The sequence below is a fragment of the Gymnoscopelus microlampas genome (genome assembly GCF_963454915.1).
Source record: "Gymnoscopelus microlampas genome assembly, chromosome: 18".
NCBI classification, from domain to species: Eukaryota; Metazoa; Chordata; class Actinopteri; order Myctophiformes; family Myctophidae; genus Gymnoscopelus; species Gymnoscopelus microlampas.
In genome coordinates, this window is record NC_139955.1 from 13,721,394 (window position 1) to 13,747,230 (window position 25,837).

The window sequence follows — 25,837 nt, forward strand, 5'->3', positions numbered from 1 at the left end:
CCCCCCCCACCCCCATCCCTCTCTGTTTTAGTGTTTGCGCGTGGCTCTATCCGTCTCTTTTCTCACTTGACAGGAGTCCTCACACAACGGTGTCCCAGAAATGCGCCCAGCTGAAGAACCAAATCAAAAGGAAAATACAAAGCCTGACTTTGAAGCAGGTTTAAGGAGACGGCCGCAGGAGGTCCCCAGTGTGTCGGAGTAAGACTCAATCCCCTGGCTCAATGGTAAACAAACAAGGCTGTGTGTTGACTGTCTGAGTAGGAATGTTTTACCTGTGTATTTTTCCTGTGTGCATAATATTACGTCTACGTAAGTGTGTGTGTATGCGTGTTGCCTGGGCTCAACGTGGAAGTAGACGGTTGTAGTGTCGTCAGCGGTGTGCTGGGCTGTCTGGGGAGCGTCTCGCCTCTTCTCTGGGGGCCTTGCGTCACCAGTTGGCTTTGACTGCTTTGACGTCGCTCACCAGGTTCTGAGCCAGGCAGATCCCAAATATCTACACATGAACACAGCCAGGAAGGAAATGAGATCACACCAACACAGCCGACTGCTTAACAGGGGGGGAACTAGAGGTGAACTGGTCTGCAATGACCTGATGGCTGGGCGTGCTTGATGTGGAGAATTTTCACCAGCAGATGGCGGCAATGACCCAAAATCACAAAGCACTGCCGCATTCTTGGCTTTAGATAAACATTTTACTGCAAGAGGCAGACCAGCTGTCTGCATGGAGATAAAATACTTCTTACCTGTAAAAGTGCAACACCGACAAAGACTCCAGCCACAACTATCAGGTTGTCCTGAAGCCACTTCTCAAACTGCCCCACACAGCCCTTGGTATAGATATATTTCTGCTGGTCCAACTCCTTTTCATAAAGCATACAAAATAAATGAAAACGTTACAAAAGTCTGACAAATAGGTACATTTAAAAAAATGACCTAAAACATAAATAACTGGGTCTGAGACGGATCTTTGGACTTTGCATAATGAGTCAAGGCAAACGTAAGCATTTGGCCTATGACTAACACACACATCGTTGCGTACATTTCCTGTGGCACAGATGGCCTGCTGACAGCTTTATGAGGGAACAGGACATACTTATTCTGAGATCACACTTTTGTACTAAGGAACCAACTTACATTTTATGAAGATAAATAAAATAAATAATTATGTTAGTTCAGTGTTAACTGTTAACCACTCAATATTTTATACTTTGTCATAGGATGCCGTCGTGTGGCCAATCTACAAGCTCCCATTTTCGCTACTTTTGAATTATGTTTTAAGAATTAGACATATAACAGCATGCCTAAAGAATTGCCTTTTACCGAGTCAAATGACCACATGTTCACACAACCGCAAAGCCACTCTAAGCAGTTACTGCTTTTTGCATTTGCAAGGTGGAACACATCAAAGCACTTAATTTGAAGGTGTGGTACAATATGCTGAGAAGATGGACAGCAGATCGCTGACTTCTGCAAGGACTTGTCATAAAATCAGGAAGGGCTTCCTGACTTACAGTACAGATGGCCGTTTTGTGTTGGGACATTAAGCCAATGACGTACGAGCTCCATTCATGGATGACAACAGAAAAGGTGTAATTTAGAACCTCCATTGACACTGAGGTGGGGGGGGGGGGGCGTTTCCCACAATGGTCTCTTTGTTACTCCTGTGGAGATAACTCCACCAAGAAACTCTTTGTTCCCCATTTTCCTTCTTGCAAAAACCTGGAAAATGCCTCTCAAACCAATTGGATTGGTAAAGGCAATCCCTGGGCGGCCAATGAAATGGCAGGAAACCATTTGTTGTTGTGACCATGACCCACCCCCCTGGAGCCATTTCAGCCGCTCTGTCTTTGTTGTTTTTGTCATCCTCCCTCTTCCTCTTTCCCACCGTAGACACACCGCTAACAACATGCCAGTGGGGGGTGCTGCCCTACGGTATGGATTTTGACCATGCCCAGGTCTTTTTTTTCTGCTGCACTAGAAGTCGTTTTTTATTTTCAGTAGCTTGATTTTATTGTATTTCCTAAACATTTTTTTAGAGATGAAAATTACTAGTCTGTACCATGTGAACTATGTCCTAGTAATGCATTAAATAGTACCATAATAGCTGCTATGCCATACCAGTGCTTTACCCCTTAAGAAGCATTTAACTTGAAATTTGAAGGAAAAGGAATATAACGTGATATATATGCTTCAAATTATACCGTGACATAAATTGTATTCCATATGCCGCCATAAGCCCCACGACGCGGGAACGTAGCGTGACGCGTTGATCGATGCCACTGGCCTTCGCTGCGCTTACAGAAAAAGAGCGTGCATAGGAAATGGACCGTGGCGATTGGCAGGTGGCTCACTGTGTTGTAGCGCGCCTAGCAACAGCACTCCTGCTGACTGCAGTGCAGTGAGTTGTTACCACCACACCCACACATACACACAAGAGGACTGGCATAAGCCACTGAGCCGCCAATTACAGAGCATAGATAGGCTGGTCTCTGAGGCTATAACTGGAGCCTAATTATCCCTGTTAGAACGCCAATCTGTCATTAAGGCAAGGAACAGTATGCCGGCAAATTAACCCTATACATACTCTACCTTCTCTCTTCCTGTGTTTGGTGGTCGGATGTCATTAGAATATGTACATGAATGTCAGCTACAGTGAATGCCCCGTCGTAAGAATTATAATAAAATCCCTTATATTTATGTGTATGTCTATGCTGAAGGAACAGTTAAAAGTTATCACTGATTTTAACCACATTCAACCTGGCGTCCCTATTTTGGGCATGTCATCAAATCTTCCAAAATAGCGATAACGGATCTACAAGCTCACATCGCATTGACAACAGGACTTAACCCATTAAGACCGGGAACGCATCTGTGTCATTTTAGATTTTAGCCATAACCATTATTTTATACTTTGGCTATTCAAAAATAGCAGATATACAAGCTCATAGCACGGCACCGAGTGTCGTGCTATAAGCTTGTAGATCTGCTATTTTTGAAAAATCTATAACATTTGTGCAAATATTTGAATATCCTATATATCTATATTTTTTAAGGGAACATTTTTAACTCAAATCTTTGCTTATGGGGGGTCCCTGGAACAAAATATTTTCAGATGGGGGGTCCGTGGCCAAATACATGTCATTTTGGAGGTCCTTGACATGAACAAAGTTTGAGAACCACTGATATTATCGCAACATACGTTTTTCCGAAAACTGTTCGGATTTAGAAGACATTTGTAGATGCATTCCCGGATTGCAAGGGTTAAAACCCCCCTACGAAAAGGAATCCACCATAAGTACAGACCGTTTCAGATAACAAGTGGACTTGGTCTAGACTGGCACCACCACTCCTAAACAGATGATGAAATCCTTCCAATTGGGCAACTTTGCTGAGTGAATACTCTCTGGCATGCCTCCACTTAGCAGCTCTGCATCATGTTGTTCAGGGCAGAGAACCGTTGCCTTCCAGCCATGTTATACTACTTACTTATGTCTGTCACCACGAACAGTGTGTACCATCGTCTGAGCTATAGTTCTTGGAAAACCATCACAACCGAAGATGTAAATTTGACAAAATAAAAAATAATGAGCTCTAAAAGTGAGATTATGGGACTTGAATTATATAGCTGCTTAAAGGGAAACATACATTTTTTAACCTGAATCCTATACCCTCTATACAATAGCAGAAAATATATAGTACTTCCCAATGTGTTTGGTATGTTAAGAGAAAAACACAGCCAGCCTGCATAAAACTATATATTCTTTTCCCAGCTCCAGGCGGAGAGCGATCTCTCGAGACGGAGCGCATTGGGAAATGTTACAGTATGTCAGAATCTCACATATCTTCCTCACAGTAGAATGCTAGGACTGAAGTTGAAAACTGGTGAAGTTTCGGCAAGGCTTTAAATAAGTTCCTCCTGACCTCTAAACTGTGTTATTCGGGGTGGTGGACCCAGGTAGAGTGAGGGATAGGTATACGGTCAGACCATTTCTCTATCAACAGTTATTAGATCTAATCAATTTAATCGATTATAAAAAATAAAACAATATTTTTTTGCGGTGCAACACATTGTGAGCTTGTTGATCGTCTATTTTGTTATCCATCTGCATTTTTTCATGTTGATTCATTGTCATAAATTTTGATGATTACCGTATTTAAATTATTTTCTTTCAGTGTTAGTCTGTTTGGAAGATGTAAGTAAATGGGTAATGAGTTAACAGGCTAACTGTCAGTGCTTTGTAACGTATGTGATGTGTAACTTTTCCTTTTGATGAGTCACCGTCTTTCATTGTTCGTTTTTTTGTATTTTCTCTTCTCATCTGATGATACACAAGTCTCTTGTTGATCACTAGATCGACAGATATTTAACCCAGAGATTTGCAAAAATGTTCACGATTTTTCAAAAAATAGCAGATCTACAAGCTCATAGCGCGCTATGAGCTTGTAGATCTGCTATTTTTGAATAGCCAAAGTATAAAATATGGATAAAGTGGTTACAGAGATGCGTTCCCTGTTTGAATGGGTTACAAAAAGGAAAAACTTATGAAGTTGCCCTTTATGCATGTAAAGCATGATCTAGAGCAGTGGAAAATACAAGTAGACATACTAACCCCTTGGAGACGAACATCATATCCACACTGTGTGTTGATGACGTCCTCCTGTAACAAACAGCATATAGCACACATTAACGTAAGGAAACAATGAAGAAACACAAAAAAACAATACACTTTTTGACTAGTAACTTGTTGACTGTGTCACCAGCTAATGGAGGAATTCTCCACAACAGAGAGGTTACGGGAAATTACACAGTTGTGTGGTCTGAGCACATTTTTATTTCAACCAATCACTACATCACCAGACTTTGCGAGTTCCAGGGGTACAACAGTAAAATAATCGAAGAACATTTTCGATAATTGAAATTGATTGTTTTTAATTTTTTTCCCTTTAATTGCTGCTCTAGAAGCTTGTAGATATTTTCACACCACACCTTTATGTAATACGAAGTATAGAATTGTGTTTAATCAGACTAATTAATCAGTTAATTAATTTGAATATATCTATAGTTGCAGCCCTTGCAAGCTCTGCCCTTTCTGGTTGAAGATGTGCTACCTGGTGTAATGAAACAATAGAAAGATGAATACACTCTGAGCTTGGTTGCACGCCATTGAATAGCGTCTCACTGGAGTATGTTACATCATTTCTAGGTGGGGAAGCGTGGTGTTTTTGTATACCAGTGGTTTTCAAACATTTTCAAGGTGGTTTGAAAACAGCAGATCTTCAGTACAAGCTCATTGCTTGTAGATCTGCCATTTTCAAATAGCTTATGTACTGTATACAAGGTTAAAGTGGTTAAACAGATTTTTGATACCATCTTAACTCATTTTGCCACACACAAAACCTTTTCAGAAGGCCAAATACATATCAAATTGGGGGTCCTTGACATGAAAACGTTTGAGAACCACTGCTATAGTGAGTGTATTGAGGGTGGTCTTACGGCGGGGTCTTTGACACAGCAGGAGAAGGGCACGCCACATCGCTCTCTGCTGGGGTTCAGCTCAGTGCAGTTGAAGTAAATGTTCATATTCCAGTCGTTGGGACCGTGAGCTCCACAGCATGACCACTGTGCCAGGGAGGACAGGACAAAGTAACACTATTATTCAGTGGAACATTTTTCAAACTATTATGAACTGAAATATCACAATTTGTTCCGTCCATTGATTGTGTTCGATTGATAGCTGTCGAGTGTCTTATCACATAGTCTGGTGGGACAGTCATTAGGAACAGGATTAATCTCACTTGCTGCCCATTGCTCCTAATAGATAGGATGGGTGAAATAGAATTGATGAATGAGTTATTCATTTACGAATAAGATTGTACTTGATTGTCCATTTTCATGGACATGACTGTTGCTGGCCAACTCCAGAACAACAGAACAACATGCATCACTAGAACTAGGTTAAGAATGACATGAGAACACTGCATTAGTGAGTTGTATAAAATGGTGTTGAGCAAAGTGCACAAAGCAGGCTTTATTTGCATTAAGTGAATTAACCCTAGCGTCCCTATGTTTTGGTATGTCTTTATAGGCAATTATTTTTTTAAATCTCACAAATAGCAACACAGTACGACAAATAAAACATTATAATACATGCCATTGGGGCTGACATCAGCCCCAATGGCATGAATCATAAACTTTCTCTGATTAACTACTGTGCACATCTTGCTGAGCTGTCCTAAGGCGAATACCGTACAAGTGGAAATAGCCACCAGCCTTGATGATGAACAGAACACCCCGCTCTGGTGAGTTGTATGGTTTTGCATAAATCATAAGGAGATAACAGCACTTAACTTGTGTCTAAATGTTGATACATTCTATGTTGCACCATAAGGAGGGAGTTGGAGAGTTTGATTGAAAGAGAGAAAGGATTACCACACATTTTTCCAATTAATTTTCTAAACTTTTCAGCAATAATTTACACAATTTCCATGACTTTTGGAGAGCAAAAATTAAATCTGAACCGAAATCTGGATGTGCAGGTCCATCTGTTTGCGTTGGAGAGTTTTGTTCGGGCCTTCGTTGAACATCATTGTGTAACCAGCCTGGCTGGTCACCTCTCTGACAACAAGCGGTTTTAAGTAGATTGCAATACCAAATGTGGACAGGTATGCACATTTTGTTTCCCACAAATACATTTGGCCACTATTCGGCATACTGTAGCTCCGAAAAGCTCACCCGTGTTAGCGACAGGAGCTGTATGAATAATGTGAGTCCATTGTTTTCAGTGCCCAAACCACTTCAGCCGATAGCAGGTTGCATGATGCGGTAGTGGATTGGTTGAGCATCAGTGAAGTTGTCTTGCCGTGCTTGTCGAAGCGGTAGGTCTAATGTTATCTGGTCTTACATCAGGCGTGAAATATGTGCAGAAACTGGCAGTCTGTGCAACAGCCTTTTGGTTGTCTTTATGCTTTTTGCCTTTGGCATGGCTGACCAGAGCTACTTGTTGCCATTAACATAAGTTTTGGTGCATAGGTAGCCTGCATCCAGTGAGGCTTCGGTCTCTGCCTCTCTCTCTCTCCAGTTATTATACAGTATGTTGTGTTTGAAAGCCATACATTATTGAACACACACTTCCCAGGCATTTTCGCAGATAAGCAAACTCTGTGTGTGTGTGTGTGTGTGTGTGTGTGTGTGTGTGTGTGTGTGTGTGTGTGTGTGTGTGTGTGTGTGTGTGTGTGAGAGTGAGAGTGAGAGAGAGAGAGAAAGTTTTGCCAGGGAACTTCAGATTTTCATTCCCCCCATGTATTTTCCATGGAGTATACAGTCAGGGTCCCCACACATTTTTAGCAATGAATTTCCAAAACCTTTCCAAAACTTTTCCAGAATATTTAGCCCAATTTCCAGGCCTATATAACAATCATTCGGTGCAATAATGTGTCTCTTACTCCTATGTAGAATGCCCAAAGATAGGCAGTGTAGCAAAAATAAAGTTTGAGACATACATTAGGCTGCCGTCACACAGCCCGTTCGGCGAAAAACTACTTATGTTACATATTTGGTGTAATATTATTCATGTTTATGAAAATGTTTTGTTTTAACAAAATCAATAGCCAAAAACAATGCATAGCCAAATAGGACCCTTGACAAATTCCAGGACCTTTGATGATGTTTGATCAATTTCAAACCTTTTCCAGTACTGGATTTTTTTTTTTTTAATTTCAAAATATTTCAAGGAATTTCATGACCGTGGGGACCCTGTACAGTGACTATGCAAATAATTGTGTAGACGCAACTTAAGAGCAATCACATTACTGATATCCATTTGTGTCAATATTGGCTGATGAAACCTATTAATCCCATTTCTCGTTTGCATGTAAACACACTCACTGACAATATTGCTGTGTAATCTAAAATTAATATGCATGCAGACTGGTGAGGTTCCTTTAGGCTGCAGGGAGTTTTCAGTTCAACAGTGGGCCAGGTCATCAAAGCAGCTTGGATATTTGTAATTTGTTATATCATCTTATGATACTGGGAGATCCAGTGGTGCATTATGTGTATGGCGGACTATACACTGGGCGGGACTAAACTGCAGAGAAAAAAATCTAAAGATTAAAAACTATTTACCCCCCTGCAGCCATTGTCACAGCGTTTTAACCAATTAAGACCTGAGGCCGATTAAAAAAATGTTTTCTAAATCCTAACGCTTTAAAAAAAAAAATATATATATATATATATATATATATATATATATATATATAAAGATTTGCACACATTTTTACGATTTGACAAAAATAGCAGATCTACAAGCTCGTATGAGCTTGTATATCTGCTATTTTTGAATAGCCTAAAGAAATCTAAAAGTGACACAGATGCGTTCCCGGTCTTAATGGGTTAACAAGCTGCTATGGCCAATGAAAACGGTCTTTGTTTGTTGATCTGGAGCTCAGGTCAGCTTAAGCGTGCACACGCATGTAGCTACTGTGCTACAGATCGTGTGCCATTAATGATCAGGCAGGATTACGCGAGTGTTACATCACACCAGAGCGATTACACACAAGATCCAATTATCTAAATCATCTCATTCAAATGATTGAATAACTACTCCAATCCACTACAATGCCATTCATCATGGGATCTACTCAGCAGCGGGGTGTCGAATTGATCGTCGTTTCTACAGAGAGACGCTTAAGACAGATACAGACATAAACAAGACCACTTGACATGATGGGAGACACTAGCTGTAGACTCACATATTCCTGGGCAAAGTCGATGAGGTTCTGCAGGTCGATGTCATCGCGGTAGGCCTTGACGTTGTTGTTGATGAAGAAGTTGAGCTGGTCTTTGATCCAGTCTTTGAAAACGAACGCTAGGATGCCGGCGGTTAACTCTAGGAAGAAAATCAATCCCAGGAACACGGAGAACTGTACACATCCATGCAAACACACACACACACACACACACACACACACACACACACACACACACACACACACACACACACACACACACACACACACACACACACACACACACACACACACACACACACACACACACACACACACAAAGGAGATCATTCAGCCTCTTATTTTAGGATAGGATGGGATAACACTTTATTTTCCCCCAGGGGGGGGAATCTGCAGCACAGACTAAAAAGAGTAAAAGTATGAAGTGCATAATGAACAATACATACAGCAATAAATAGATACATTAATAGACTACTAGTACTCACTCACACGACTCACTTGTAAGCAGACTTACCCACACAATAACAATACACATCACATGCATCGATACATTATTCTCACTCACAAACACACGCATACATACCGCGTACACACACCAATGTGCTTGTTTGTTTGCAAACAATCCATGAATTTTATATAGACAGTATTTATACATTTTACATATATATTTGTTTTTAAATTATATTTTTTGGGGTGGTGGTGGGGGCTGTTAAAGGAAAGCATGGAACGGTTTTGTTTTGCACCTAAATATCATTCACACAATAAAATACGTTTTGGGGGGAATAATGAGGATGAAACAAATTTGTTCTTATTGCAATTTGCTTAGGAAACTACAAAAAAAACAAATAGGAAAATTACTTTGATCTATTACCCCTCTGTATACAGAATGGCTGTGAGAGCGTGGCTGTGAGACCGGCAGTCCCAGAGGTGCCATCGCGGCCGTGCCTTTACAGTAAATGCGGGAGGAAAAAAAGAGGGGGCTAATGATAAATGCACCGGGTCATAAAGAACTTCCCGAGCCCAAAAGCCACATCAGCTTCCCATATCTCCTCTGTTGCCGGAGCCTAATGGACCTGGACAGCAGCTAATAGGTGCTGGCGGCAACCAGGCTAGTTTGTCTCTCGCCAGTCACGTGACGTTACCACCGCACAACAAAGACAACCTTCTCCGAAAATGATGTGTCATAGCTCCGGGGAGTGGTGTTTTTTTTTCTTTATCCATGGCTTGCCAACAAGCCGTGGTACAGATGGGGAAGATATGATTTGATGAAAGGGGGAAATGCTGCGGTCCAGTATGATGGGCGGATCGGTGTTATGATGAGACCAGACGTGGTTTGTGTAAAACATTTGAGGCAATAATATCACAGTAAACACCTGCTACACTGACGATGTTAGCTGTGGTGCGAATTCTCCGTTGTCGAGGTGTGAGACGTGCGCGAGCGAGGTGTGAATTGGTTTAGCAACACTTGGTGTCCCTATTTTTGGGCATGTCATATAGCGCAATCATTTTGGAAAATTAGGCAAAAATCTTTCAAAAGCATCCAAATAACGAAAATATCAATTTTCACAAGGCGATGCCTTGTGAGCTTGTAGATTGGCTATTTACGACACATGACACCATCGTACAATGAAGTATAATATAGTTATGATAGAAGTATAGTAAGAGGATATAGAAAACATAAACTGGGTGTTGACTTACAAACTTTAACAGGAAGGTGTTTTCTCGCAGTGCTCCTATACAGCCGGCAAAGCCCAGAATGAACATGACCCCTCCGACCACGATGAAGAGCCACACAGGGTCGAAGCCCCCGAGGTCTGTGATGGTCGAAATGTTGGCCAGGACCCCCTGCAGGGAAGGAAGACAACCCAACCAAGTTGGTTATAATTCAGGTTTTTAAAAAAATAAAAGAAAACACTACTTCCCTTCATTCCTCTCGTCAAGTGTGTCTTCTGCAAGACACACACAAAACATACACACAAAAAAAACCTACAAGGGAGCCTCTGATGTTTGAGTATTTCAAATAAACACGTGCGCTGTGTGCCAGCAGGCCAGAGAGCCTTAGATTGACCCATTAAAAACCCCAGGGGGTGTAGCTGTTCAGGTGTTTCACAGAAAACGTCCTAACTTGTCCTACGCTTTTGTTCTGTTTGTTTTCTCTTTTACACACAAAGAACAAAGCCTGCAGCCTGATGACTTCTTCAGCATTCTGTCTTGATTTATTTACAACGTTTGCGTTTTTTTTTGCTCTCTGGCAGATCTAACGCATGCCTAAAACGTGAGATATTTTCCACGGAAGGCAGTGTTTAAAACCTTCCACAAACATTCAAAAACAGACATCCATCCTTCCTCTCCGACAGCCCTGCCCCCACAGTCCTCTGTGTGTGTGTGTGTGCGTGCGTGCATGCATGCGTGTGTGTGTGTGTATTCAAGATGACTTCCTGTCAGTCTCTGGTCTGCTCCAGTTCCTGCATCCTCCCTGCTTCTCTGATAGCGTACAGAAGTGTTTCCCAAACAGTCCCATTTGTGGGTTGCGGTCCCATTCTTATGGGTCGCAAGAAAAAGTCCCTTTATTTTTGTTTATTATTTCAAAAGATTTTCAAAAATGCCCCCCTGAAAAAAAAATGTAGTGAAAATAGCCGATCTACAAGCTCACAGCACATCACATGAGCTTGTAGATTTTCACTAGTTTGAGTCCCAGGGAGACATCAAATCTTTCTTTTGGGTCTCGTGCTAAGACGTTGGGAACCACTGGCGTACAGGACAAAACCGGCTACAGCTTAAGCTGGTAGTAGTGAAGTTAATAATAAACCATTTAACTGTTAACCGATATTATGAATTTTGACTGATTAATACAATCACTTGTGATATGTTTTTAATTTTTTCTTTGAGGATTGTACTTTTTTCCCCAGCCTGAAGCTGGAAACTGCATGATTGCTGCCTTATAGACGTGACTCAGGGAATTAAGGAATCTTGCGCACTTAAGGCAGGTCAGGTGACTGCTGTGGGATTTTCATTAGAAAACAATTGTGATCTCAATCAATCGAATCATCATATTGTAGTTTTGGTCCAGCCTGTCCTGACTGTGCTAGGGCAAGACTACCTGACTGTGCTAGGGCATGACTACCTGACTGTGCTAGGGCATGACTTCCTGACTGTGCTAGGGCATGACTTCCTAAAAGGCCATTCACATTGAGCACTACAACTATAACTATAAACATATAGTTTTAAAAATCGTTCTAAGTCAAGTGGATGGCAGAGTTCACACCAACTATATATATATTTTTTTAAAGGTGAACTATATAGTTATAGTGCTTAGTGTGAACGGCCCTTTTAATCTGCAGGGAGAGCCTGTGCATTTCATTATTTTGAAGTCATATGACACTGATAATGCAGAGACAACAGTTTGATTTGAATTAAGCACAAACCCTGCCACAATAAAAGTCTGTCTGAGTTGAGCAGGCCGGAGGCTCATCATCTCAGTGACTCAGAGACCCAGCCTCACCCCTTTTTGGTCCTTTAGCGCCTGCAATTCATTATTATTCACTCAGTTTGACTGGTGGTACTCCTGGGCAGGCCAATTTGAACAGAGTTCATGACCAGACGTTACTAATCAGTGCATGTTTCCATGCTGGTGGGGCATTTGCTAAATCAATTGGTACAATTTCCAGCTAATTAATGAGCAAATTGACTGCTAACCCAGCTGGAAGAAGATCCGAGCAGCAACACATTCCTTCACACACGAGAGGGCAAAGTCACCATTTGACCTTTATATGTAGTGTAGAGTGAAAACTAATACAATTGCCCACAGAGGATCCGCTGCTACAATAATTTCCTGACAAATGTGTAGCCTGCTAATCCAATTTGTCTGCAGATGCTGTCATACTGCCAAAGACAATGCATGCATCAGATAAAAACGGCCATATGGCTTCCCTCTTCCCAGCCTTAAAGGGGATGGAAGCAATATTAATTTGTTGGGAATTTATATTGCGACAGTAATCATTGCTACAAATAAAGTGTTTCTCCCCATCTCTCCAGTTCTTTAGTACACAGAAAAATATTTTTTCAGGTGTGGCCTGTTTAGCCCATAAGTGTTTTAAACAATAGTTAAGTTTCCGCCAAAAAAAAGCCATGTTTGAAAAGTGCTGAGGACAAGAACCACACCGTGAGAGTTGTTCGGGAGTTGATGAACGGATTTTTATCAAGTTACTTTTCTCTTTGCTTTTGGATTATTCATTCTCCGTAAAGGAGAATTAAAGGGTTAAAGGAGATTAATTAATTAATTTAAAAAATATATATTTAAGTAATTACATTTATTTTTAGGTTTTTGGATTCTTCATTCTCCGTAAAGGAATGCAATACAAATTCTCCACATATTATTTTCTCCATGTATTAATTTCAAATCTCCTATGTCAGCTCCAAGATGCTGTTACAAATGAGTTTCATATACCTGTACGGTAAATCCAGTGTACTGAGAAAAAGAAAACAGAAGAATAAGATTTTTTTAAATATGTGTGCAGCAGCTAAACCTGTAATACACAATGTTGTTAATGGTTGTACATTGTACTGGACCTTGCAACTGTAACATACATTATATTCCATTCCCTGAGAGGTTTTTAAGGCCCTCATCAGTTAATAATGGGTTAAGTACCATAACGTGTTAGAGGAATGGTGCTACAGTTGTGCACATGGTGAAGCACTAAAGTCTGAGTTATACCGTTGCACGCCGGTGTCGCATACCAAAAATAGTCGATCTACAAGCTCACAACGCGCTTTTGTCAGCTTGTAGATAGGCTATTTACGGAGTGCACCACACATACTGTATATCACCCTTAACCACTTCTCCTTGCTCCAACTAAATGCCCTCCAGAAAAGAGACCTAATTTCTTGCTTAGGTAACATGGGTAATACTAAGGGGAGGAATGTGAGGCACGCAATCGAAACAACAGTCTTGTATTCGTGTTAGCGTGTGCGTGTGTGTGTGCGTGTGTGTGTGTGTGTGTGCACACTTCAAGTGTATACTTATTACTTACCTTTTCCGCCCATGCCCACAAGCCTATGGCGAGGAATGCGGCTCCAAGTAACTGCAAAACAAAACACACAGGAGAGGCAACAACGTTAGCTAGAGCTATATAATGATGCTACCAAGCAAGTGCTGAGACGTTCTACAAGTTTCATCAGCAACACTACGCAACATTGTGTCTCTTAACCCCTTAAATCTGGGAAAGCATACAAGTCATTTTAGATTTTAGCTACATTTATAGCAACATAAATATTTCAGAAAACTGTTAGGATTTAGAAAGAATTTTAGGTCTAAATGGGTTAAAGATGTAATCATCAATGTGCTGTGGCCTGAGTGAGTGCTCAAATTGGATACTGGGATAACGTTTCACTTTGTTGTGTTTACAGGCAGTGATATCCACAGTGCCAATATTTGCCTGCTAATATTGCCCTAAACCCTAAGGCTTAAGGCTTCATTGATTTATTGGTCGGCCTGGTCTTAGTCGATCAAGACTTTGTTAGTTGATTAATCATTATTTATGCTTTTTTCCATTCACATCTCTTTTAACTCTGGACAACATGCATAGGACAGCATACCCATCTGCCAGCATCTCAGTTAAGTCTTACCACTTTCTGAACGACATTATTTACAAATTAATATATAAATCCTTAAAAATCACTTCATTTGTTGCATCTTTGCTCTTGACTATAACTTCATCTGTATTTCTCCATTCATTGTTCATTCATTACTTTTATGCATCTTTTTATTTATGTATGCTTTATGTTTTTTTCTTCTGTATTGTATTGTGTCTCTGTCGATATGAGGTGTCAGCTCATGTGGGATGGATCAATGGGTTAGGGTGGGAGTAGACTTACAAGCGAAGGGATTATTAGCGATACCGTCTCAAATACCGTTTTTTTCTTGTTTTTATTTTTGTTACTGACCTATAGTGACACCATGGGGAATTGTATTGCATTTTTCTTGTTTTTGAAAAGAAAAAAAAATCAATAAAATTAAATAGATGGAAGCAGACTCACTATAGGCACACACATTATATTAGCGGAACCTAATTGTTTGAATTTGTCTAAATCATATTGTTAGAAGCCCTCGCCTTCCCTGATGTAAATCAGGGGAGGCAAGTAAAACAATGTCTGCATACACACATCAAGACAAATGCTCAGCCACTTAAAACAAAGATTTTGTTGTACATCAAATATTGAATAGATCTACAAACCCATGTGTTGCAATGTGAAGCGTTGTGAGTTTGTGATCTTCTATTTTCACTAAATGTTCCAAGTGTTTGCCTGCTTTTACCGAATGTTCGCCTATTATACCCAGAATAGGGATGCCATGGTTCATATGGTATGGCTAGAACAATGCTCTATGCTAACCCTAATGGAATTCTGAAGACATACTGAATTCATTCGGCATGGTGGTGGCGACTTCGATATGCAAGTGACAGTGAAGGGGAGAACTGTCAGACAGGGATCAGGTGGAGGGGTTCAGACTGACTGAGAGACAGTCTAATCTATTTAGCCTCGACTCTAAAATCGCCCACAGAGAATTAACGGTGAAACGTACATTTCTGAAAGTGATGGGTGCTGTTGTTTGTGTCTGGGTGTATTTTGTTCAATCAATTCCCAAATGTAAATTGTATTCCGTTTACTTGTGCAGCAGGATTTATTTCCAATTAAGGATAGTTCTTGACAGATTGGATACAAACAAACACCTTTTCTTCTTTGCAGAAAAGTTTTTCAATCTGTTCCCAGAAGTGAACCCTGTGTCCAGTGTGTGTGTGTGTGTGTGTGTGTGTGTGTGTGTGTGTGTGTGTGTGTGTGTGTGTGTGTCTAGACTAGAGATCAATCTTTTATCGCTCTCTGCTCGATCTATGCTTCATTGCTTCTGTTTAGATGTTATATCAACCGTGCCGTTTCCCATCCCAGCTATTCAAATTTCAAATTAAGCTATGAGCTCACTCTTACTCTCTACCACACTCACTCGCTCTCTGTGCGTGCGTGCGTTTGTGTCCACTCTGAGGCGTTTCAAGGTTTTTTTTCCTCTCCACGTGGGGATTATAAACACTTGAGATGCCCTTCTCAGCCAGCTGATCCTATTAACCTCGACTAACCAACAGTCAAACCAAGTGCCACGCTGCCAGTGGAGACACACACATCCATGCATGCACGCCACATGCACACGCGCACACACACAAAAAGCTATAGACTTACTCAAGCATGACTGCCCTCTCCATGACTCCACAGACTGCTGAATTTCAAATGTGCGAGGCTGTGCCAACAGTCCTTGCGTTGGTGATATATGATACCGGCAGCTTTGTACGACCAATATTGTGGAGCTCATCTCAGCTCAGAACAACACAGAATCCCTTGACGTCATCGGTTCCCAACTTCCCACTTCTTTATCCTGCTTGGTCCATCATCAAACGGGCTACTAACTGATTACACAGGGACACACAACTGCTGTTTTCCCTGGAGCAAAATAAATGTGCTTCATCAGATGGCCTTCATAATAGAGATTTAGGGGGGAACCATGATGATTCAGGTTACTGTGGTAACCTGGACCCTTGGCACAGATTTTTGTGCTGCACTGGTTTAACCCATTCAATCCGGGAACGCATCTGTGTCATTTGTAGATTTCTTTGGCTATTCAAAAATAGCAGATATACAAGCTCACAGCGCAGCAGTGAGTGCCGCACTATGAGCTTGCAGATCTGCTATTTTTGAAAAATCTAAAACAAAATTGCAAATCTTTGAAAAAAAAAAAATATATATATATATATATTTATTTATTTTTGTAACTCAAATCTTTGCTTCAGGAGGTCCCTGGAACAAAACATTTTGAGATGGGGGTCTGTGGGCCAAAAACATATCTAAAAATGTTTTATAAATCCTACCAGTATGTTGCTATATCGCCAACTTTTATTCTTTTTAATTGACCCTACATCTTAGACATTTTAGACAGAGAGAGCAAATACAGTGCTGACTCCTTACTATGCAATAACCAGCACTGTATAGCGAGCTTCTAACGCAGCCCTGCACCCATCCCAACTCAGCAACTCATTTGCAGCCTAACAAGCTCTTAATTATAGCATGCACAACTCCCCCACATCTCAGCTGCTGGGGTGGCTGAAAAACGTGATTAATTAGGTGGATGTGGGGATTGGCTCTACGGCAAAGATAAATGGGCTGTTTGATGGAGAATAAAGCACAGATCTCTCCATTTTGCCAATTTACTGATTCGTCCCAACAAAAAGCAGGTTTCACAACTCACAAGCTAGAGGCGCGCATCTTTTGGTGATTATTAACGGAAACAGCCAGCAAGCTGGAACTTGTTCCTACAGACTCAGAGACAATGCTGTAGGCCTGACTTGGCCTATAGGTTCAACAGTCACAGTCAGACAAGAGAAAGCATAAATATGAGTCAGAGACAGCAGGGCTGAATGACGATGACTCAACCTTTCCCTCTCGATTAGCTGGTCGAATTTACAATACAGAGTGCTCTTTATGAGAAACAAGTGGTTTGTGTGAGAGTCGTCTGTCTCTGTGTGTGTGTGTGTGTGTGTGTGTGTGTGTGTGTGTGTGTGTGTGTGTGTGTGTGTGTGTGTGTGTGTGTGTGTGTGTGTGTGTGTGTGTGTGTGTGTGTGTCATGTACATCACAATGCACACATGTGTGTGCGAGAGAGAGAGAGTGGCGCTCCCTGCTTCAATTTTGAGTGTAGTGTTTACAACTAAAGACTGTACTCTGTGGTTACTAGTGGCAAACAAAAAACAAACAGACACTTCATAGGCAAGGTGTGATCCTCCAACAGCGTGTCAGTGAATGCTGGAATGAGGAAGAAGGTAAAGGCGAGGAGGAGGAGGAGGAGAGTGCATGTGGATCACATCTGCTGACGAGCCTGGCGGGTCTAGCATCAGTACCACCCCCCCCCCCCTACACCCCAACCCTTTGTTCTCATCCCTGTGTGTGAATACGTTTTGTGTTTTAATGAGGGGGAGTGTGTGTTGTGTGTGTATGGTTTGCGCGTGGGTGTCTGTGTGAGTGTGCGTGCGGTTTGGTGTGTGTGTGACTGTGTGTGTGTGTGTGTGTGTGTGTGTGTGTGTGTGTGTGTGTGTGTGTGTGTGTGTGTGTGTGTGTGTGTGTGTGTGTGTGTGTGTGTGTGTGTGTGTGTGTGTGTGTGTGTGTGTGTGTGTGTGTGTGTGTGTGTGTTGTGTGTGTGTGTGTGTGTGTGTGTGTGTGTGTGTGTGTGTGTGTGTGTGTGTGTGTGTGAGAGTGAGAAACAATGGCATCATGCAGTGCCTGTATACAATAGCGGTGGTGGGGGAGTGAAAGGGGTGTTTGAATGGAGGAGGGCTGGGTTGTATTCAAACCCGTGTGGCCTTTCCTTCAGACAGTGTGTGGGAAGCTCTTCTGAGGCACGCAGACATGCCATCCCTTCAGCCACTGACTTTCTAAACTACTTGCAGTCAGGGACAGGAATCAGGATGGCAGTGAGGGGAGGGGGGCGAGGGTGGGATGTGAACAGCAGGACCTTTCAGACTGGGGTACTGAGACGCGGGGGCTGACATGTCGTGTAACTCACATAACCTCAGTGCTGAATGGCAGCTAATAGAAATGAGAGCTGAGCTCACCAGTGACACTCAACTGCAAGTCTACAGACGACTTAGTTTGAAAGGATTTAACCCTTTAAGACCGGGAACGCATCTGTGTAACCACTTTAACCATTATTGTATACTTTGGCTATTCAAAAATAGCAGATATACAAGCTCATAGCGCGGCACCGAGTGCTTGTAGATCTGCTATTTTTTTTCTAATCATAAAACATTTTTAACTCAAATCTTTGCTTCTGGGTCTTCTAGATCTTTGCTTACGATATACATTTTTTCAAAAAACTGTTAGGATTTAGAAGACATTTGTAGAATCTCCACAAGCAAATATTTGAGTTAAAATGTTTGCTTAAAAAAATATATACATAATACGATTTGCACACATTTTCACGATTTTATTTCCAAAAATAGCAGATCTACAAGCTCATAGTAGATGCTTGTCGATCTGCTATTTTTGAATAGCCAAATAAATCTAAAAAGGCCACACAGATGCGTTCCCGGTCTAATGGGTTAATAAAATGTGAATATAATGAAAATACATTTACTTTCAAATTCCTTATAGAATCTTTTCATAAGTAGACAGATTAGATTGAGGAGTACTCTGTACAGCTTTTAGTGAACTTGGTGACAATACCATTTCAGCTTTCAACTCAGCCTTTCGATTTGGAGAGAAAAGATTTGATAAGAGATTTGTCGACTCAGAGTTTCTCGAATCCAAATCATATGCCCACTCGGAACCTTTTCCTAAATGGAATCAGCTATCAAACCCTAACCCTTACCCTACTAGGATTGGTTAGTCGAAAGGATTTTTCAATAAGAATGTAAATCTGCTTATCAAATCCAAATCCTTTTGAATCCCTTGGCGAATCTTTGGGGTACATCGTTAGAGTACAGAGTGAGAAAAAATATTTCATATCAACAGCTTTTAGTGCAACTGGTGATGATTCGGCCTTCCAGGACAACAGAAATGTAAATCAAAATTAAATCATGTGAAGCGGACTTCAGATTTGGGATGAAAATATTCGGCAAGAGATTCACTCGATGCAAAACTGATTTAATCTAAATAATTTGCCTGTACAGAACCGCTTTCACTGTGAAACTGGCTACATCGTCAAACCCCAACCTTAAACACAACTGAAATGGTTTCCCAGAAAGATGGCAAGTATAATATCCAATAGTTTAACAAGCAGCAAACATTTTATACAGAGAGTAGAGTGGAGTTCATTATGTTCTACTAATGTTTTCTCTGGCTCAAACCAGAGGGAGAAATTCACTGAGCCAATACGAGCAGCTGCCAAGTTTGACTACTACCTTAAGATAAGCTGGAAGCACTTGGAGATCCAACTCTATTCTAAATAGACATAGTTGGGTGCTAAAATAGTGTAAGTAGTTGGGACCTTTTGAGTAAAGGTGAAACAGTTAATGAAACTAATCGATTTAATCAATTATCATAAAAATAATATTGATAATTCAATAAAAATCATCATTAATAATCAATCCACATTTTGTGCATGTCATTATATGTGAAATGAACATAGCTCACAACACGTGCACATGCCAATGTGTTGTGAACTTGTAGATCTGCTATTTTCACTATTCTGCATGACATGTTGTGTGACAAAGTATAAAATAATGCTGTTTGTGTGGTTAATTGATGGTTAAGTGGTTTTATTTCACTTCTAGATAATTCGAATAATCAAAAAAGTAATCAACAGGATACACTAAGAGAACATATAGTTGCCCTACTTTCATAAATATAATCATCAGTGTGTTGTATACAGAACCCTGGTGGTTCCAAGGGCACACACAGGTCACAAAGAGCAAGGATCAAGGATGTGTTAAGGGTCAATTAAGGCTGACCAGATCAACAAAAAGGTCATGGCAAAGCAGTTATGTCGGGCCTAAAGTTAGATGGTTGTGCGGTCAGCCAACACATGGCCAAAGAAGGACAGTTTACACAGTCACACACACCTATTCATTTAAGTACCAAGCAATCAAAACAACTATCAAAATAAACTATCAAACAATTAGTGCTTGCCATTATTGTTTGATTTGTTGTTGTTTATTTTGATAGGGCATCAGTACACAGCACAGTGCACACACACACGTCCCAAATTAACCCTTTTGTTAACCAAATATCTATTTGACTTTTTGAATCATTTCATGTGTGAAACATCATTATGCCCCAAATAGGGAACGACAGTGAAGTTAATCAAGAGAGGGCAACAACACACACACACACACACACACACACACACACACACACACACACACACACACACACACAGTAACACTTACCCAAAATATAATGTTGAACCCGAACAAGAAGTATTTGACACAGCAGCTGACCTCTGCTCCTTTATAATGCTGGTTGTGTTTTCTGCTCATTTTCTCCCCAGATCAGTGGAGCTAGCAGCTGGCTAGCTAGCTAAGCTAACTACTTCTCAGGGCTAATAAATGCTACTTCAGTAGCTCAACTAAAGTTGTAGTGAGTGTGTGTTCACTGGCTCCATTAAGCTACACTAATGCAACGACCTGCCAGGCGGTCAGCATTTAACAAAGCAGCTCAATTGACTCGACTTTTTCGCCACTATTGCGACTAGCATTAGCAGCTAACTAACAACAACACATCCAGAGCTACTACTACTTCTTCCTCCTGAGGCACTGATTCATCTGCAGTTTTTTTCAGTCGACATCCAACTAGCTGTCGTTCAGCTGCCACTAACATGTGCATAACGAGGTCCAGGTCGGTTAAAGTCCTGGAAGTTTGGTATCAAATGTCCTCCTGGCTTTAGTTCCGTTGCTGTTGGGCTCTTTTTAAAGTGTTCATCCTGGTTGTTTTGTGGCTTCAACAACAGATCTAACCTCCTCACTGTCAGAGACGAGGAGAGCCACTGCACTGACTGTGTGGCCCTTCATCCTGCCTCCACGACGACCTCTACTGGATGTGACTATGCATAGCGCAGGGGTCTTCAACGTTTTCAGGCCAAGGACCCCCTAGCTGAGAGAGAGATGAAGCAGGGACCCCCTCTGTATTGCGTCTCAGATAAAAAAAAAATGGTTTACTTGGTCTGCTATTTTTTCCCTTCTACACCTATACCAAAATTAGCCGATCTACAAGCTCACAACGCCTCGCAGTGCTATTTTTTCCCTTCTACACCTATACCAAAATTAGCCGATCTACAAGCTCACAACGCCTCGCAGCGCGAGGCGTTGTGAGCTTGTAGATCTGCTATTTTTGGCTAAAGTTCTCCTTAGAAAAGAGATGCTAGGGTTCAAGTGGTTAAGGTAAAAACAATAAACGTATCACACAAAGATTTGGCGGACCCCCTGTAGTAACTCTGAGGACCCCTAGGGGTCCCGGACCCCTGTTGAAGACCCCTGGCATAGTGGTACCTGGAACATAGCCTCCCTTGTATGCTGTTTTACTGTACTACTACTAAGTAGTACTACTCAGTGGTGTAAAAAGTATTCACATTTTTTTTTTACTGAAGTAAAAGTATCAATACTGCAATGTAGAAACACTCTGTTAAGTAAATGTCCGGAATTCAAAATTGACTTGAGTAAAAGTACAAAAGTATTGGTATCAAAGTGTACTTAAAGTACCAAAAGTAGTACTCATCATTATTTTTTTCAATTTCAAACTGTATAGAAATCTTTTGAGATGCGACGCATTGTGAGCTTGTAGATTGGCTATTTTCAAATGGCCAAAATGTATGAAAATAGCAGATCTACAAGCTCAAAATGCGACGCATTGTGAGCTTGTAGATCGGCTATTTTCAAATGGCCAAAATGTATATAGGGCTGAAGTGGTTAATGTATGTTTTGTAATAATAATCAAAATCTACAAAGTAACTAGTGACTAAAGTTTTCAAATAATTGTAGTGGAGTAAAAGTATAATATATCTGAGATATAGTGGAGTAGAAGTAGAAGTACTGACAATTGTAAATACTCCAGTAAAGTGAAGATAGCCTACCGCAAAATTGCACTTAAGTACAGTACTTGAGTAAATGTACTTTGTTACCTTACACCACTGGTACTAAGTACTACTGCTGCTGCTGCTCAATATTTTCGGACTCAGACATGTAGTAGCCAATATGTCTTAGAAAACAATCTGCAGTGTAGCCTAATAGCACATGTTATTCTATCTAGAACCACAGCCCAGTGATATGAGGAGATTTGGAATAAGACAAAGGTTAGTATGTGTTCAAATCAGTACATAACCATCTGTTCTTGTGTGTACAGTCAGTATGTGCTTAATTAGAACTGGCACCTTACCCCCTGGTTGGCAGATTCAAAGGCATACCTGAATAGCAACTTCAACAGTATGTAGGCTACAGTACTGTTTGTGATCTAGCTGTTACCTTAGAAGAACTTCAATTTATATTCCATTGCCCTAGATAGGTATAGTACAATAGGCATAGCTATACATTTCCACAAAACCTGTATAACCAGTCATTTTGGGCATACACAAGAAGTTGAGGGGTAAATGTAATGATGTACCATGCATGTTCAAATCATGTATACTTTACTACTTAAGATCATTTTCCAAATTCTTTATTTTCAAACATTTTGGGGGGGAAATAGACAATTTAAAATTGAGTTGCCCACTCTTCCGAGGTGCCCACTCTTCTTTTATGATTATTTGAAGTGTCTGTTTCAAAATAAATGACAATACCGAATGTATATTTGGGATGAGAAATTAAAGGAAATATCAACATAAATTGCCTTATTAAGGTGTTGAGCCACCACCAGCCACCAGAACAGTTCCAACTCTACTGGAAGGATGGAACACCATTCTTCCAAAATATGTTCCCTCATTTACAATTTACAATTAAGCCATTTAGCAGACGCTCCCAGACCGATTTACAGTAAGCAAGGAAAACACCAGGTAATACATCAAATGCATAGAAATAGTAATCTATAGGATCATAGGTAAACCAAGAAACTATCATCAGTCTAAACAGTACAATATAAAATAAATCAATAATCTGTTCATTGAAACTATACACACTATAGGATGGCAGGTCTACAAATGACCTGCCATCAGTCTACATAACATGCTATCTAAATTACATTGTAGCCTGTAACCTGCAAGGTCGTCAAAGGGCAAGTGCTACAGGCTAAGGTGTAGTCTGAAGAGGGGAGTCTGAAGAGGGGAGTCTTCAGATTGCGGCGGAAGATTGTGAGTGAGTCTGCATCTCTAACTGCAGGGGGGAGTTCGTTCCACAGTTTTGGAGCCAGAAGGGAGAAGAGCCTGGGATGTGTGGAGCGTTGTCCCGGATGGTTTAAGGAAGGTTCTGACAGCTTCCCTGTGTTAGCTCATCTGAGTGAGCGGGAGGGAGTTTGATTTGGTGCTTTGATGATGGTGGCGGAGAGCATAGTCTAACACGTTGGTCCCAAATCTCCCATAAGTCTGTCCCACTGGGTTGAGATCTGGTGACTGCGGAGGCCGAAGCATACAAGATTCACATTCACATCATTGCCATACTCATCGAACCATTCAGTGACCCCTTGTGCCCTGTGGATGGCGGCATTGTCTTCATGGAAAAGACTCCCATCAGGATAGAAATGTGTCATCATAGGATAGATTTGATTATAGATCAGATTTGCAGTCACCCTTCACCAACCTTTTCCTTAAATATTGCACTAATGCATGAGCATCGTGGTCATCATCGTATGTGCACTTTCGACTTTCGAAATGCAGATGTCACTTTAGTCACTGTTCAAATACTAGCCAACTGAGCAGTCCTTGTGACTTTAGTTCCTGCCATCCTTGCTCCAATAATGAATCCTCTTTCATAGTCACATATCTGTTATTTGATCTGTTTTCTCTTGCCATTTTGATCCAAAATAGAGGTCAACTGGACGTGTTCAGCATTTGTATACATGCCACAGAGCACATCAGAGAACATGATCTCATGTTAATTGCTTGATGTATAAAGCAGTACACCTGTATGGAAGCATGTGCATTCATGATGTTGCACAAAGTAATCAGGATTTCTCCCTTAATTTTTCACCCATCTGTATGTTGTGTAATATACAACATACAGTAATTATTATTACTATTACTACTACTACTACTACTACTACTACTACTACTACTACTAGATTCAGCTTGCCTGGCGGGTCAGCTCAGGTGAAGAGCTGCAGAGCCTTGTGTGGGGGGAACACCATTCGTATCAGTTCCTACTAGACCTCCATCAGGTAAACACCAGTAATAACCTGATAATGGCCTTTTTTCCTGCATATAGACAGTGTGCAGGAGTTCTCATCTTTATGCCTTTGGGTCCTCTCCTACGCACGGTCGCACCTGTGTCTTTGTAGGTGTGCGACTGACTGTGCAAAGAACATTATACTGTAGTTCCTTGCATCATATTCTGTACGGTCCCAAGATACTCTCTGTGGTGCAGCTGTGGAAGTTGCAGAGTATCCTTGAAGAGGAGACGTTGTACGTTTTTGAATTGAGTTGAACTCGGCATGGGTGAAGTGAATTTCGCTCTGACGTCCTACAGATGGCAGTATGATCCTGAAATGAATTTGACATTGACGTGCAGTTCCCTGTAAACATGGGGCAATTGTGCATTTGAATGTAGTGAGTGCCATTTGTTACCCAGACTATCAACACATTTAACGTGTTACGACAAGGAAGGTGAGATAACAGAAAATAATTAAACCGCACTACCGCAGTAATGTGCTAAAGAGCTTTGTTACTGGCACTGCTCCTGTACAACTATGTTTTGAGTGATAATGATAATTCACCTTTATTAAAAGAACAAGCATCCTCAAGTTGGTTTCATCATAAAGGACCATGGTGAGAGCATTGGTCATGGGCTGGGCTTCACAACAAAAGGATAAGAGTAAATATTAATTTGTAAAAGTTTTTTTTTTTTTACAAATTAATTAATTTGTAAAAAACATTAACAACCATTATATATATTTGAATTACCATATTATGAATTAGTATTAACTCATTATATTTGTATCACACTAAACCAGTTAAGTTTGTATAAAAAGCATCAGAATATTGTATCTCATCACTCTTTGGAAACTATCGGACGAAGAGAACAAATCATTAGCACCATCTTGAGTTTGTTTTGCAATAGACATGGCAGAGGTTATGGTGGTGGCCCCTGAGAGGGTAAATTATTCATTCAACAGGTTGATATATTGTTTTAGAATGTAATTATATTGAATTGACATGCCTGATGATTTTACATTTTAGTGCTTCAAATATAGAATATAGAGAAATTATCCAGCATAGGCTTGCAAAGTCTTATAGAGTATAATACATAATACAAGAGTTTGGAAGCTGCTCACTAGTTTACTAGTTTTTGCATGCGGCTTAATTGCAAAAAGTTACACTTTTTATTGGTACTCTATATAGAGCTTCCAATCTCTTGTAATGTGTCCTGTTTTGAAAACATCACAAGAGAAAATAAAGTAACAAACCACAGCCACTATAAG

The 25,837-nt window shown here is 40.7% G+C and overlaps 1 protein-coding gene across 1 annotated transcript; it reads right to left on the reverse strand.

Annotated features, from left to right (window-relative positions):
• Positions 1-21,221, reverse strand: tspan17 (tetraspanin 17). The gene is made up of 8 exons (XM_084085856.1): positions 20,668-21,221; positions 13,779-13,829; positions 10,447-10,593; positions 8,752-8,922; positions 5,495-5,620; positions 4,611-4,658; positions 744-860; positions 1-493 (listed from the first exon to the last, which is right to left on the reverse strand). Exons 1-8 carry the CDS (start codon positions 20,755-20,757, stop codon positions 428-430), a joined length of 816 nt encoding a protein of 271 aa, XP_083941982.1. The 5' UTR covers positions 20,758-21,221; the 3' UTR covers positions 1-427.
• Positions 21,222-25,837: the final 4,616 nt, after the last annotated feature.

Coding starts and splice junctions, on each gene's coding strand:
- tspan17 (XM_084085856.1), bottom strand. CDS start 20,757: ATGAGCAGAAAACACAACCAGCATTATAAAGGAGCAGAGGTCAGCTGC. Junction 13,830..20,667: donor GGTTCAACATTATATTTTGG/GTAAGTGTTACT, acceptor TTTGTTTTGCAG/TTACTTGGAGCCGCATTCCT. Junction 4,659..5,494: donor GCTGTGTCAAAGACCCCGCC/GTAAGACCACCC, acceptor TGTTTGTTACAG/GAGGACGTCATCAACACACA.